The sequence below is a fragment of the Perognathus longimembris genome, chromosome 13, assembly GCF_023159225.1.
Source record: "Perognathus longimembris pacificus isolate PPM17 chromosome 13, ASM2315922v1, whole genome shotgun sequence".
NCBI classification, from domain to species: Eukaryota; Metazoa; Chordata; class Mammalia; order Rodentia; family Heteromyidae; genus Perognathus; species Perognathus longimembris.
The window spans coordinates 697,501-713,209 of record NC_063173.1 but is presented as its reverse complement, the minus strand read 5'-3'; the positions used below and the strand labels follow the sequence as shown (position 1 = coordinate 713,209).

The 15,709-nt window shown below is 55.0% G+C and overlaps 2 protein-coding genes and 2 non-coding genes across 4 annotated transcripts in view; 1 reads left to right on the top strand and 3 right to left on the bottom strand.

Annotated features, from left to right (window-relative positions):
- Gdpd5 (glycerophosphodiester phosphodiesterase domain containing 5) overlaps window positions 1–6,540 on the top strand; it is an 80,870-nt gene extending 74,330 nt beyond the window's left edge. The window contains exon 18 of the transcript XR_007213051.1: window positions 6,529–6,540. The gene's annotated coding sequence lies outside the window, so the exon portion shown is untranslated. The remainder of the gene's footprint in view (window positions 1–6,528) is intronic.
- A 141-nt stretch (window positions 6,541–6,681) lies between these two features.
- Window positions 6,682–11,553, bottom strand: Rps3 (ribosomal protein S3). Its single transcript, XM_048361077.1, has 7 exons — window positions 11,493–11,553; window positions 10,408–10,538; window positions 10,172–10,265; window positions 9,289–9,383; window positions 7,864–8,051; window positions 7,272–7,468; window positions 6,682–6,754 (listed from the first exon to the last, which is right to left on the bottom strand). The coding sequence occupies exons 1-6, from the start codon at window positions 11,520–11,522 to the stop codon at window positions 7,275–7,277; spliced, it is 732 nt and encodes a 243-aa protein (XP_048217034.1). The 5' UTR covers window positions 11,523–11,553; the 3' UTR covers window positions 6,682–6,754; window positions 7,272–7,274.
- On the bottom strand, window positions 7,543–7,688 carry LOC125362769. The gene has a single exon (XR_007213083.1). It is a non-coding gene; the product is annotated as a small nucleolar RNA SNORD15 (small nucleolar RNA).
- On the bottom strand, window positions 10,812–10,958 carry LOC125362770. Its single transcript, XR_007213084.1, has one exon. It is a non-coding gene; the product is annotated as a small nucleolar RNA SNORD15 (small nucleolar RNA).
- Window positions 11,554–15,709: the final 4,156 nt, after the last annotated feature.

The following is a 15,709-nucleotide window of genomic DNA, read 5'->3' as shown; positions in this document are numbered from 1 at the left end:
GTGTTCCCGGGCCCGCCCTCCCGGCCCCCGACCCTTCCCGCCATCCCCTGGAGCCTCCCGCGGCTTGCTGGTCGCCAGGCGGCACCGCTCTGTTCCCTGCTGGGTCCCAGGTGCGGCTGAGGTGTCTGCACATCGCCCGCTTGCTGGACCCTCAAGCGTCGCCATGTAAGGGCCGCCTCTGTCTCCGGCAGAGATGGAGAGGGGCCCTGGGAACCTGGACGTCAAGCTCTGGGTTTGAGCTTTGTTTCACACTTTTCTTTTTTTGGCCAGTCGTGGGCCTTGAACTCAGGGCCTGAGCACTGTCCCTGGCTTCTCTTTGCTCAAGGCTAGCACTCCGCCACTTGAGCCACAGCGCCACTTCTGGCCGTTTCTGTATATGTGGTGCTGGGGAATCGAACCCAGGGCTTTGTGCATACAAGGCGAGCACTCTACCACTAGGCCATATCCCCAGCCCCTGGGTTTGACCTTTGCTCTAACAAAAGCCCAGGTGTCTTCAGCAGATCTGCAAGCAGGTGTAACCCTCCTAACACCTCAAGGAGGGAAGGGACTAGAAGGCGTCCCGTGGAGAGCTGTGGGTCACTGTGGGTCACCGGGTCACCCTTCCCTCGGCCCTGGCTGTGCAGGTGGCTCAGTGTTGCCTTGTGCCCAGCACCGCCTTAATGCTCGCCTCTGGATCTGACTTCCTGGCGGGGGAGGGGGGGCTCTGGGAGGGTAGCAGGAGGACTTGGGGGGCAACGGGGGACTCTGGGAGGGTAGCAGGAGGACTTGGGGGGCAACGGGGGGCCTCTGGGAGGGTAGCAGGAGGACTTGGGGGGCAACAGGGGGCTCTAGGAGGGTAGCAGGAGGACTTGGGGGGCAACGGGGGGCTCTGGGAGGGTAGGAGGACTTGGGCAACGGGGGGCTCTGGGAGGGTAGCAGGAGGACTTGGGGGGCAACGGGGGGCTCTGGGAGGGTAGTAGGAGGACTTGGGGGGCAGTGGCCGCGCCTGTCTCTGGGAGGGTAGCAGGAGGACTCGGGGGGCAGCGGGGGGCCTCTGGGAGGGTAGCAGGAGGACTTGGGGGGCAGCAGGGGGCTTCTGGGAGGGTAGCAGGAGGACTCGGGGGGCAGCGGGGGGCCTCTGGGAGGGTAGCAGGAGGACTTGGGGGGCAGCGGGGGGCTCTGGGAGGGTAGCAGGAGGACTCGGGGGGCCTCTGGGAGGGTAGCAGGAGGACTCGGGGGGCCTCTGGGAGGGTAGCAGGAGGACTTGGGGGGCAGCGGCCGCGCCTGTCTCTGGGAGGCCACCTCAGCAGCCGTGCCGCGAGGATCGGGGCTCCCACCCGCACCCCGGGACCGCGGCAGCGTCGCTGCGGGTGGAGACGCGAGCCCGTGGCCTCGCGGGGCGGTGGGTGCCCACGCAGGCTGCCGTCCTGGGCCCGGGCGCGGGGGTTGGCCGCCCGGGGAAGGCGCCCTCCATGACCCTCCATGACCCTTCAGGCCGCACCCCCCAGCCGCCCCATCGGCGCCCGAGCCCCTCTGTGGGGCGGCCTGAGGGAGAGGCACTGGGGCGAGGCCGCCGCGGCCCAGCGGCTCCCGCAGCCGCGTGGTCTGGGAGCCGCGCGGGCCGGGTCAGCTCAGCGGCACAGGCCGGGGCCCCCGCTACCGTCGGAGGCCGAAGCTCGCAGCGCGCCCGGCCTGGAGGAGCGTGCGCGCGCACGGCGCCCCCCCCCCACGCCCGCGCATGCGCGCACTCTAGGCACGCAGCCTTGCGTGAGGGAGCTCCAGCGAACCTACCGAACCTGCATCCTCAGACAGGAGTGTGGTCGTCACCGATAGCGCGCTTATCGTGTTCCGGACAAGGCACTGCAAACAACGCTCTCCATCACCCTTTAACCGAAGAGAAGCCTGCGGAGGTAGTTGCTCCTCACACACTGCAGGTGAGGGACTCCAAGGCCCGGCTCGGCTTCATGACTTTTCTCGGTCATTCGGTCAATTAGGGCCAAGAGACAGAGCCTCAGCCGAGGCCTCCCTACCCTGCCACCCATCCACGTGGCCCGCTCGGTCTGCACCGTTCCCTGGTCTGGCCGGCTAGGAACTGGGCGCCATAGAGAACTGTCTTTCCGTGATGATCGAGGGGAAAGCACCGACGGTCTTCACCTTTGACCCCAGCAGTGGGCCGGTGGCGGTCCAGCCCCCACCCCCCCCACGGGGCAGCACCAGCCCCCATGGGTGTGCCACCATCGTGCAGAGCCGGGACAGGTGACAGAGGGAACAGCCTGAGCCGGAGGTGGAGAGGCAGATGGCGGGCATGGCACCTCCGTGTAAACAGCGCTCTAACTTATTGTCCCCTTTTCTTATAAGTAAAACTTGGTCCAAAGGTTGGGTCTGTGCTCCTGCTCAGGCCCACGCTGCCTGAGACGCTATCCTCAGCACCTACTCCCATCTTACTCCATCTGGGCCACGTACTACCTAAGACCACATTAAAACAGATAAACAGGGCTGGGAATGTGGCCTAGTGGCAAGAGTGCTCGCCTCCTATACATGAAGCCCTGGGTTCGATTCCCCAGCACCACATATATAGAAAAAGGCCAGAAGTGGCGCTGTGGCTCAAGTGGCAGAGTGCTAGCCTTGAGCAAAAAGTAAGCCAGGGACAGTGCTCAGGCCCTGAGTTCAATCCCCAGGACTGGCAAAACAAAACAAAACAAAAAGACCATCCAGACAGACAAGCAGCAGGAATTTATTTTTCAGTTGTGGAGGCAAGGAACCCAAGCCCGGGCCCCGGCAGACCCAGTACCTGGGATGGGCTCTGCCTGGCCGCACGGCAGCCTCCTGCCGCCGGGTGCGAGGGAGCTCGCTTAGGAGAGAGAGGTTCTACCTCAGAACGGGGTACCCATCCCAAGTGACTTAATCACTCAACAAAGGCCCGGGCCTGGGGCTCCGGTGACAGTGACAGAGCTGCTGGACAGAGGCAGCTCAGAGGCCGGAGGCACCACCGGACCGCCTGCAGGCCCCCGTTAGCACTGATTGCCTCTTGGAGCGTCCTCTGCTCCCGAAGCCCCAGGGCTTCCACTGCCGGGTCTCTCCAGCCGGAGCCGGCCCAGCGGAGCTCGGCTCACAAAAGGCCAGATTAGGGAGCCTGGGACCATCTGGACCCAGCTGATGATGGGGGGAGGGGAGGAGTGCCAGCCCCACTGAGCCTGCCTGACCCCATCCCACAAGGTCATGACGACAAAACCCAGGAAAAAGGAGCATGCCCAGGGCAAGCCCTTGCTTAGGACTGGCTACCTCATGTGCCAGGCCGTGACCCGCACGCCCCGCTCTCCCCTGTACCAATGGCTCCACCATTCCTGCCCGGATGGCCAGCACTAACAGAGCCAGCACCTGCACCCCAATCTGGCCATCTCTAAGGCCCGCTCTCCACACTGCCTCACGGGTTCTGTGAATCTGACAAATGTGCCCGCACTGGGCACAGGGTGAACGCAGGACACACCATCATTTCACATGGAAGTCTTGCCCACACAGTTTTTGCCTCCAGGGAGTCAACCGGAGGGGAGACAGGGCTTAAGTGTGATGAGTGACAGCCACAAAAGCACGAGCCACAGGGAAACAGCCCTGTACGATCATCGATACCTTCAACGGAGACCATGGTAGGTATGGCCTCCCTGGCTTGGTCCCCAGTCCACTACACCTTACAGGCTACCCTCCAAGAAGGGGCCCCTTGTCATTCTCTTGTCCAAGACCTCCTTCCCAGACCCTCAAGAACAGAAACTGAATCTGTGGGGCAGCATCACAGAAGCCACTGGCCTAAAAAAGAAAAAAAAAAAATCCCTTTTGGGGTTTGGACTTCTTGTGGTACTGTCGGCTGGCTCTGTGTCCATAGACAAGTGCTTGAGGGGTTTAAAGCAGGTCTCCTGACCTGGCATTTTGACAGTTTTTGTTTTGTTGTTTTTGCCAGTCCTGGGGCTTGAACTCAGGGTCTGAGCACTGTCCCTGTCTTCTTTTTGCTCAAGGCTAGCACTCTACCACTTGAGCCACAGCGCCACCTCCAGCTTTTTCTATATATGTGGTGCTGAGGAATTGAACCCAGGGCCTCATGTATACAAGGTGAACACTTTACCACTAGGCCATAATCCCAGCCCTTGACAGCACTTTTATACTGGTCTTCAAGGAATGAGAGAACATACTTTTGTTTGAAAACAAAACCACCGCTGGGTAGGTAATAGCATCCCATGACTGTAACCTTAGCTACGCATGAGGCTGAGATCTGAACATCTCAAAGCCAGGCAGGGCAGTTAAGTCCGTGGCTCCTATCTCCAACTAACCACCAGAAAACTGGAAGTGGTGCTATAGCTCAAAATGGTAGAGCACTAAGTAGCCTTGAGCTGAAGAGCTCAGGGACAGCACCCAGGCCAAGTCCCAAGCCCAATGACAGAAGGACAAAAACAAAAAACCAGGCAGGCCAGGGGAAGCTGTGCTTCTTGAAGGATCCAGCTCCTCCAGCTCAGCAAAGGGTTGTGAGTGGGGTCCGTGGAGGACCCACAGGAGAGCGGGAGGACCCCAGCATGCCCTTCCGGCTCAGGCACGCACCTGGTAGGCCAGAACTGCTAGCAAGAGGCAACTTTACTTGAACGTCAGGTCCTGGGCTTCATTGCGTCACTTGTAGAAAGTGAGGGCTTTGGGTGGAATCTGACCATTCCCTCCTCCTATGGGCCATGCTGCTAGTTTCATGTTGCTCCAGGCAATGCTCTACCACTGAGATCCACCTCAACGTTTGACTCATACAATTCCCCACCTGGATTAAATGAGATAATACCCAACTCCCAGTAGAGTGTGGAGCAGAAAGGGAGGGAGCAGATGGTTTCACAGTGCCCTGCTGTCTAGCAGGTCTACAAAGCTGCCATGCAGCGCTGGTGGCTGGCATTCTCCTGTCTCTGGGAATTAACCAGCCAACGAGAACGAGTAGACAGGCTTGCAAACTAGAGACCATGACACTGTCACCACAGGAGACAATTTGCCAGGCCAGATCCAATCAGGTTCCCCCGGGGCCCTGAACAGTCCTCACCCATAGGGTTGCGCTTTTCCTGGTTCTTGGGTCTCACTCGATGCTGCCTTGCCTCATGCCATCTGTTGAGCCGACCTTGGGGGGATGGGGGGAGGGAGCTTTAGGACCTCACAGCATGGTTTGGGCTGCATTACCCACTGGAGAGGCACTGTAGAATACACGGGCAGCGGTGGTTTTTACAGTTCCTCCTCTTCAAATTGCTCCGACACAGCAATCCCTTTTGCTGGAGCACCTCCTGGTGGAGTTCAACACTTTCATCCAACTAAACTTACCAGAGGAAGACCATTTGATACAAATACATCCAACCGGCTATGCTACAACCACAGTGCCATTTCCAGTACCCAGTAAATGTGAACGTTTTAAGAAGTTACAGCACTTAGTCTTTAATGACCTACGTATCACAAGTTCCAAGTAAACACTTGGGCTGGAGATGACGCTTAATGGTAGTGTCAGCCTAGCACAGTTAAAGCCCTGAACTTAAAACACACCAAGTGTTAACAGGGACAGAATCTAAGCTTGACAGCTCACTCATGAGGTTTCACCACTGGTTTTCCGTTTATCTTCAGTTCCTAGCCATAGGTGCTAACTCACCCTCAAGCCTTTAAGTGGGTCCCTACAATATTAGCCATACTAGTAGTCAGTCCTTATCCTTTTCTATATATGTGGTGCCGAGGAATCGAACCCAGGGCTTCATATAGAAGAGAGCACTGTACCACTAACTAGGCTGTATTCTCAGCCCCCATTCTGCAGCTTTAACCAGGTAAGACTACTTCTGATGATGTGGGCTGCTTTCTAAGGTAGGTTGGTGGGAAGGCACAAATACTTTTGTCAGTGTGCTCCTGGCACGATTCACTCAGGATATTTTAATAAGCACAATGTGTAGTGAAGTTTATGAAGGATCTGTGTGACTAGGTTGTCTTTTTTGAAATATCACTAGCCAGGTCATACCCCAAACCTACAAGAGCTGTCATTAAGGGGAAGTCTTTCCATGAGCCATGCTTCAGTATCAGTCATGTAGCATTTTCAAGCCAACTTGTCTTTCACTATTACTACCTGAATAGTAAAAGCATCCAGTTTGTTACAAAATAGCAAAAACACCACAGATTACTTATAGGCAACTTTAGTATTCCAGAGTGTAATATGGCTAAGACCACAGAACTTAGAAATATATATTCTAATGAAAGCATTATATTGCTTAGTTGGATTTATTTCTGAACTTTCAGCTCAATGGCACAGAAAATATCTTTATATTTTGTATATGCTGAAGAGTAAACAACTACAGAAATACTTAGCACAATATGACCAAATACAAAAGACTTCCTTATTATATTCAAGGAGAAAAATATTAAAATACATTTTCCTCTGTGCTGGAGCTATAACTCAATGGTATGGCACACACGTAACACGTGCAAACAGCTGGGTTCAATCCCCAGCACACAAACCACATCCTCTTCAAAACTGTGATCCCGAGCCAGACAACTAGCCATCAGCCTCTGATGTCTCAGTGCATCTCTGGTCAGCTCTGCTTGGGCCCTCTACTTCTGGCCTTTACCAATTCCAAACATGGTTTAAGCCAAGAGGATAAGCAAGGCTCTACAGACCAATATCACCAACTACTGGACAGACAGTCTAGTAAGGCCTTATGTCTTTATACAAGATTTTATTAGATGTCTCTAGAGCAACATCCAGGTTCCAGATACAGCTGCCAAGGAGACCCTGAAACAAACAAACACAACAGTAAGAGAAACAACCTGAGCTTCAGAGTTCTTCATCTACCAGGTATGGGTAGTGCTGGGAGACAAAATTCTCATGTGGCTACGCACAGAAGGGGCTTGCTGTTACTATTTAAGAGAGCCCTGAAAGGATGGAATAGCTAATAGTAGGAAGAGTGCCTTAAAAATCTTCAGCAAGCAAGGCAATAAGGAAGAACCTCAAGCATGGTAGTGGAATTTTTTTTGAGACAACTTTGCTATACACAGAGCCCCATCTGGCCTTGAATCCACAATCCCACTACACCTGTCTTCCAAGTGCTGGGATTGCAGGCCCGCAACACCAACCCCTTCACCAGGACCTTAAGAAACCAAAGGCAAGTATCCATCCCAACAGGTGCAGGGGCTGAAAGATGGGCCCGATTCCTACTTGTGTTCTCCCACATAAAGCAAAGGGACCAACTTGATTTCCAAGCGTGTATTGCCAGTGTGAGAAACGAGAATGGAGGAGCAGGCAGACCCACCTGCTACGCTGTGGGGACGGGCTGTGGCATGGCGGGGGGCTCTGGCTTCCCACCCTTCTGCTCCGAGATGGGGGTGGTTGGCAGGATCTCGTCTTTGGGCTCCACAATGCTCACGTGGTCAGGCAGGGGCTTCTTAGGGCCAATCTTGCCGCTGGGGTCCCAGGGCAGCATGATCTTCACTTTGATGCCCAGCACACCTAGAGGACATAAAAAAATTAGGGCCTGGCTGGGTTTCCTGGCACCACCCAACAGCATCGCTGGACCAGGTATCCCTTCTCAGACAAATGCCTCTAAATCAACCAATGAACAGGACCCTTTTGCAAAAGGAACCCAGAACCAGCACCACAGAACATGGCACTGACAGGGACCAGAAGCAGGAAGTGGCCTTTCTGACTCGTCATCGTATCATCACGGAAGGGGACAGGCGGTAATGACAAACCAACTATGAATGTGTCTCAACAGTGCACTTTCACGGCGAAGCCACACACCCAAGGAGTACACCCGTGCCCAGCTACCTCCAGGGTGTATTTTCCCAGACACCAAGGCGCCCGGGAACGGCGCCCGCCGAGGCCTGAGGCCCGTGGCCGCTCACCCTGCCGGAGCAGCACATGGCGCACGGCCGTGTCCACATAGTAGTTGACAGGGTCCCCGCTGTGGATCATCAGGCCGTCCACGAACTTCATGGACTTCGCCCTCTGTCCGCGGAGCTTCCCAGAGACGACCACCTCGCAGCCCTTGGCCCCGCTCTCCATGATGAACCGCAGCACCCCATAGCAGGCCCTTGGGAGGAGAAGAGAGCCACCCGCTATTACAAAGAGGACCTACCTGTCCTCCCCACCTACGCATCTTCAGCTTTAACAGCTCCTTGCATGGAAAGCCAGCCTGGCCAGAAAACAGCAATTCTCTTGCCTCGAGCCCCTACCCAATCCTAGGCTGCTTCCCCCAGGAAATGAATGTCAACCTCCCTCCCAACAGGTACTTGCCAGTCCTGAATCAGAAAGCTAGAATAACAAAATCAGATGACTAGGCCTTCTCCAGCACCTGGGCAAGCAAAACTCAGGCAGCGGTACTTTAAAAGTGCTCCCCAAATGGTTCTCATGTTCAAAGTTGAGAAGTGGGGGCTGGGAATATGGCCTGGTGGTAGAGTTCTCACCTCGTACTCTGCCTCAGCACCACATATATAGAAAAAGCCAGAAGGGGTGCTGTGGCTCAAGTGGCAGAGTAAAAAAGAGCCAGGGACAGTGCTCAGGCCCTGGTTCAAGCCCCAGGACTAGCAAAAAAACAAAACAAAGTTGAGAAGCACTTAAAACCCCACAGGCGCCAGGCACTTAGTGCTCCCTTTAGAATTTACTTTGCTGTATAGGACAGAAAAAAAGACCTCATTAACACCTCCAATAAGCTTTTACACTGGTGCTGTATAAGTGGTAGAGCGCTAGACTTGAGCTGAAGATCAAGGACAGCACAAGGCCCCTGCCTCCCCCAAAATTGTGCACTAACCTAACTCATCTTTTAGTTTTCTAAGATAAATTGGCCCAGATAATTCCTATTCACCACTTAAGAAGTTTAAGTAGGTAGGTCTTAGATTCTCTCACATTAGACTGGAGTGAACACAATAATGGCTCTGAATGACTTCTGGCTTATTTCAGATTTGTGGCATCCCACAAGTGCCAGGCTGGATTACCCCTTATTGCCTATGTGCTAAAAGGTCCTTCCTAGAGCCTGACCAGAGATTTAGAAAAGAAAAAAAACAAAGGATCTTCTGCACAGTACTGTTCCAATTCCACTCCCAAAGCAATCTCCTCATTGCAGCACTGATCACCTTTTATAGCTGGTCACTAGTAATAGTGTCATTAGCCTACCAGTTTAGTGGGGGGGGGGGTGGTGTGTGGATAGGTACTATCTTACTGACATTACTGGCAGAAACTAGATCGTTTTGTAATTCAACAATTCATTTGCTGACAAAAATGGCAGATGGCACGCACAAAAGGGCACGGCCAAGTCACCTCAGGACACTCACCTCCGCACAGCAAGCCCGCCCAGGAGTTTGTACCGTAGAGACTCAGCCTGTGCAATGGCACACAGTCCTCTGGTGGCCACTTTTTCTGCATAGAGCTTTAAAGAAACAAGGCACATCCTGTCACCTCCACTAGTTTTCCATCACAAAATCCAGCACTGTCACCACACAAGATCTCTACATATCACGGTTCCTCCAGCACTTTTTCTGTTCCCACACTAAGCCATCACCTCCCGCCACACCAGGGAGACCACAGGGCAGCCAATCAATGGAGCATTTGTAAACCCAAGGGAAAAGAGAAACCTACCAGATGTCCCACTCCCGTAAAAGTAAGCACACTCTTGATTTTTTTTTTTTTTTGGCCAGTCCTAGGCTGTGAACTCAGGGCTTGAGCACTGTCCCTGGCTTCTTTTTTGCTCAAGGCTAGCACTCTGCCACTTGAGCCACAGCGCCGCTTCTGGCCATTTTCTGTATATGTGGTGCTGAGGACTCGAACCCAGGGCCTCATGTATATGAGGCAAGCACTCTTGCCACTAGGCCATATCCCCAGCCCTTGATTTTTTTTTTTTTGAGACAAGGTCTTGCTATGTAGTTTTGTCTAGCTTTAAACCGGGAAGATTGTGGTCCAAGGGCAGCAGGAATAAATTTAGCAGGACCCCATCTCAACAATCAGGCCGGTGTTCTTGCCCTGTAATCCCCGCTATACCAGAGATGCAGGTAAAAGACTGAAGGGAGGGGAGGGAGGGCTGAGACACTATCTGATGACTAAAGCAAATAAAAGGGCGGTAGAGTAAAGCACTTGCCTAGCAACTGCAAGGCTGAGTTCGAACCCCAGGATAATAAAAATAAGAGCCATTTCCAAGTCCATGATAATCTGACTACTTACCTCTACACTTCCCTCAGGAAAGCCAAACCTCTTCTGAACTACTGCAGTCAATTCCCGGATACGCCGGCCCTTCTCCCCAAGAACATTCTGGGTCCTGGGGGTGGGTGGGGGGAGCAAATTCGTAAATCACAACACCTCATTCATCTGGCGCTAAACACATAATTCTGAAGAAAAAAGCTAAAAACTTTACAATGCAGCTTTTAAAAAAACGACTGGTTGTCTGTCCCCTTTTTTACCTGGTAGCTAAGATAATGATTTCCGTCCTAGTGGGTGTAACTCGAACCTCAACTCCAGAGTAGCCATCTTCAGCCAGCTCACGAGTAAGAAATTCATTCAGTTCAGCTTTGAAGATGCCATCAGCAACAAACTAAGCAGAAAAACAGATGCAAGCTTACTTTCCTCTGAACAGGTAAATAAATGCACCCTTCACCAGAACGCAACACCCTGGGAACCTGGCTCAGTGGTAGAGTGCTTGCCTAGCATGTACGAAGACCCTGGCCATAACTGGCGTTGTGGCTCAAGTGGTAGAGTGCTAGCCTCGAGCAAAAGCTCAGGGGCAGTGTCCAGGCCCCGAGTTCAAGCCCCAGGACAAAAAAAAAATAACAGACCAACACCCTTATTCCCACAGGAACGCGGCAACCCTTCTCAGACAAATGCCTCTAAGTCATCTTTAGGAAGCGTCTTCCACCAGAGCCCTTTACGCTGCACCACAGAACGCAGCACAGCGTGGGGCTGTCTGGCCAAAGCTGACTCCCCAGTCAGACTCGTCATCACCTCTTCATCGAAGGGCTGGGTAACTTCTTTACACGTGCACAACAACAAGCAGCCTCGAGAGGCGGGCACCGCGACGGGTGGCATGGCAGGCCGGCCGCAGGCTGGACCGTCCCGAGATCCCAGGCCACTCAACCCGCAGCAAACCACGGGCGGACCGAGGCGCTGCGGCCTGGCCCAGAGCAGCGCTGTGGGCTTCGCCGCGGCGCTACGCGCGGGGACGGGCCGTCCACGCCCAGGGCTCAGGCTCCCGTCTCCGCTCGGCCGGGGCCCGGGGCCGCACGCCTCGGGCTCAGGGCCCACGCCGCTCCTCCGGAACGGGCCGGGCGAGCGGGGCTCCTCTCCCCGGGCCCGGACAGGCCCACCTCGCCCGGCCCGCCCGCCCCGTCGGGCGCGCCGACGCGGGCCTCGCTCTCCATCCACCGCCATCCGCGCCCGCCCGGGGGCGCCACGCGGCCGCGGCCGCCGCTGAGGGCAGGGCCCGGGCCCGCGGGCCCGCCGGGGCCCCCGCGAGGCGCGGCGGGCGCCGGGAAGCGGCCCCGCGGCTCACCTTCCTCTTCTTGGAAATCTGCACCGCCATCTTGCCGCCGCGCGCTGCCGAAGGGAAAGGAGCGGCGGGCGGCCGGAAGCGGGTATAAGGGGCGCGGCGTGACGACACCATCGTGCGACGCCGGCGCCCGCCGGGGCTCATGGGAGTGGTAGTTTTCCGTCCGGACGGCGCCGGAGCCGGGCGCGGGGGGCTGCTCGGGGCGCTGGGGGCTGAGGACCCGGGGCTGGAGCCCGGGCCGGACCGTCCCAGCGGCCCCGTCTCCAGCCAGGCAGCCACCCGAGAGCCGGGCCGCGCCGTGGCCCAGCGGTAGAGCGCCGCCCTTGCACGAGAAGGCGCGGGGACGGGGCCCAGCCCCAGCCCCCGCCCCGGGCCGGGCACCAGATAAGCAAGTACACGTGCACGCGCCTGGGGACGGGAACACAGGAAACGTAAACTGCTGCGAGGGCTCGCAGGTACGCGGTGTGGAGTCTCCCCCGGATGCCAGGCCCCACGGCTGCTCTGCAGAGCCGTCAGTGTCCCTCCAGCAGGAGGGGGCACCTCAGGGCCGCCCCGGTCCCCCGGGCGCGGGGGGGGGGGCGCAGGGCTGGCGGGGTCCGCCGGGCAGGCGGGTGGGAGCTGGTCCCGCGCGCAGACGGAATGAGCGAGCCCAAAGGTGGACATCCATCCAGTGTTCAAAAGGAAGCCTTGGGGCTGGGAGTGCGGCCTAGCAGGCACGAGGCCCCGGGTTCGATTCCTCAGCACCGCATACACAGGAAAGGGCAGAAGAAAGGGCGGCGGCGCCGTGGCTCCAGAGTGCTAGCCAGGGGCAGTGCACTCAAGCCCCAGGACTGGCAAAAAATAAAAAAAAGAAAATGATGAGGGAAGGAAAGCACGCAGGCTGTGAGTTCAAGCCCCAGGACCGGCACACACACACCCACACCCAAAAAGCCTTGTGAGCTGAGGTTATGGGTTAAGTGGTAAAGCACCTGCCTAGAAGGAGGCCCTTCTTTTAAACCCCTAGCTTGGGGCAGGGAATCAATCTTGATTCCCCCTTTGCCCCAACCACTGGGAAATCCCCAGCTGTTCCCTGCTCAGTGGAATCCTGGAACCCAGCCTGGCCCGGATCGGCTACAGAAGGATGGAGAAGGCAGATCACAGGCAATTCAAGAGTGTTTCTGGAACCAGAGAAATGAGGCCGTGACAGCATCTCTTCCCCATATGTTGCAGTCACTGGCGGGGAGCCTTTTGCTCTACTAAGATTGGAATAGTGGCTAGGCAAGGAGATGTCCCCTTCATGCCGGGAGACCCAGAGGTTTACCACCCGAGTCTTAGGGGCTTTAGAAGCCAGAGACTGATGGCTCTAGGTGACTCGGGTTGCAGGCTTATTTCTCTTGGCTTTATCCACCAGTGTCCAGCCCTTGGCCACCATTGTAGTCCTCAGCTTCCTGTAGCAGTGGGCTCCAACAGCAAACAGCAGGGAGCAGTAAGAGGCTCAGAAGTGCTGGCCACTGGTGGCTCACTCTGGCATTCCATCCTAGCTAATCAGGAAGGCTGAGATCTGAGGATCACAGTTCAAAAGCCAGCATGGCCAGAAAAGTCCATGAGATTCTTATTGCCCATTAACTAGCAAAAAGTTGGAATTGAAGATGTCGCCCAAGTTTTAGACTGCAGCTTTGAGCAACAAAAGCTAAGGGAGAGTGTGAGGCCCTGTGTTTAAGCTTCAGTATAGGCACACACGCGTGTGCATGCTCTCTCTCACACACACGGAGGCTAAGAGGCGGGACCTTCTGGTGTTAGAGTTCTACAGGCCTTGAGTGCTGGGACCTTCAGCCCAACAGCAATGGCTGCCACAGCTCTGAGTCCTAGAGCGTTGGAGAGATGAGGGGAAGGGCGGCTACAGCACAGACCTGCCCAGGGCCCGCAGGGGTAGGAGGGAGAGGGCAGTCTCACGGCCAGGCAGGGAGAAAGAGCTGGCTCTTCTTGAGGACCCAGAGACAGGAAGCGAAGATGAAATACCACCTTCCCCGCACCGGTTCTCCAGCACCATGCACACCATGCTTGCCAGCAGCCAAAAGTAGCATCATGGCCAATCTCATTATCAGAAAGGGATAGAACTCTCCTAATAATTTCCAGCATTATCAGATGTCAACACTTTTGGATAAAAGCAGTTTGCTATTCTTCTAATTTTCCTATGTCCACAGGAACACAAATGCCATAGAAATTGGATTCTTAATATCTACTTAAGAACACACAAGTTTTCCTTGGGCAGTTGTACATGTTGTGTTATTTCATTCCCTTCTGCAGCTTCTGATTCCATCCTCACAACCCTGGGAAATCCAGAGTTCCCGGGGGAGCTGCCATGACCTCTTCCCTGTGCACCCTGCTTGCCCTGCCTCACTCTGCTTGGGTCTCTGGGTCATTTTCCAGCAGCTCCTGACCAGCAGGGTATTTTCCCAGTCTCACAACCTATTCACATTTTGTTCTTTCCTGCTCTATGTGTTCACTTACCAAGACGGCTCTAGCTGGGCATAGTAGTGCATGCCTATAATTCCAGCACGTGAGAGTCTGAGGCAAAAGGATCATGAGATTGAGACCAGCCTGGGCTACATAGTGAGATCCAGTCTAAAAATAAGATATATTCTAAACCAGAATCTTAGAATCAAAAGATTGTTGTTTATATAAATAACCATTTCATATATCAATAGCTATATTTATTAGGAATTTATAATGTACCAGACACTGTGATAAAAACTTTATGTTCAATGCTGGGCACCGGTGGTTCACGCCTGTAATCCTAGCTACTCAGGAAGCTGAGATCCCAGGACTGAGTTTCAGTGCTATCTTGGGCAGAAATTTCCTCAAGATTCTTAAGTCCAGTTAAGGAACAAACAGACAGAAGCGTGGGTGTGGCTAGCATGCTAACCTTGAGCAAAACAGTATGGGGACAGCACCCAGGCCCTGAGTTCAAACCCCGATTCCAGCACCAAAAATAAATGGACAGCTTTATGTACATTCTACAGTGTTCATATACAGTCATCGTAATCTTCATAGTGACATTGACCTTGGTACCACACTAGGAACTCATTTTACTACAACAAAGGCACACTCTTACCAGACTAAAACTGTAGTTCCCCAAATTAACTACTTATGGAGACTCATGGAAACAGTGGAGAGGCTGGGCACCAGTGGCTCACGCCTGTACTTCTAGTTATTCAGGAGGCTGAGTGTTGGGGTTCAGCTTTGGCCTTGAAGGGGGAAGGGTAAGGAGAGCTATCCTGAGAGACACTGCCCTTCCTTCAGCCCTGGGGCAATGCGGAAGCAGGCCACAATTCTCTGGGTCCGGAACCAGAAGAACTGGCTTTGCGACCAGCCCCCCAACTTTCTCGCCAGCCCATGTGCTCCCCACTTTCGCGGGCTTTGCCCATGGGGTGGTGCTATGCAAGTGACGTTAGCTCATGAGGGGGTCTTAAGACAAGCTCGCCAGCCTATCGCCAGCTCCTGGTCTATCACCCCTTTTCTCGTCACCATTACTATATTAACTGTTAGCCCCTCCCTTATTAAATCAGATCTTGCTCTTTGAAGCGGTCTCCGAGACTCCGTGCGCCTGGCTTCCTTCGTGGGTAAGGAGGGAGGACAAGGGATCTCGTTTCGGCTACGTGCACCTGAGGTCTTTCCTAACCCCCTGCTCCACCCTGGCCTTGCCTGCGGGTCGGGTGACCAGGGGAGAGGGTGAGAAAGGGAGCGCAGATATTAGAGTAAAGCCTGACACCCCCGTGCCAGGGGAGGCGACCCGAGCCTGGCATTTGACCAGGGGAGAGGGTGAGAAAGGGAGCGCAGATATTAGAGTAAAGCCTGACACCCCTGTGCCAGGGGAGGCGACCCGAGCCCGGCAGCCGAGATTGGAGGGTTGTGGTTCAAGGCCAGCCTTGGCAGGAAAGGCCATTAGACTCTTATTTCCAATTAACTGCCCTGCCCCCCCCCCCAAAGCTGGAAGTGGAGCTGTGGCTCAAGTGGTAGAGTGCTATCCTTAAGCAAAAAAAAAGCTCAGTGATAGAACCCAGGCCCTCATTTCAAGCTCCCTGTCCACCCCCCGCCCCCCCGCACCCCGCGCACACACACTCAGACACAGAAACAGTGAAGAAGAAAAGCTGGGCCTGGTGGCCCAAGCCTGTAATCTAGGCCAACGTAGGTAAATGATTTTTCGAACTCCATCTCCGTAATGGCTGGGGGCAGTGGCA

What these genes read in the sequence shown, in the direction of transcription:
- Rps3 (XM_048361077.1), bottom strand. Translation starts at nt 11,522, where the DNA reads ATGGCGGTGCAGATTTCCAAGAAGAGGAAG. An exon ending in AGATTTCCAAGAAGAGGAAG is followed by an intron (nt 10,539 to 11,492) that starts GTGAGCCGCGGG and finishes TTTTCTGCTTAG; the next exon opens with TTTGTTGCTGATGGCATCTT. An exon ending in ATCATTATCTTAGCTACCAG is followed by an intron (nt 10,266 to 10,407) that starts GTAAAAAAGGGG and finishes ACCCACCCCCAG; the next exon opens with GACCCAGAATGTTCTTGGGG.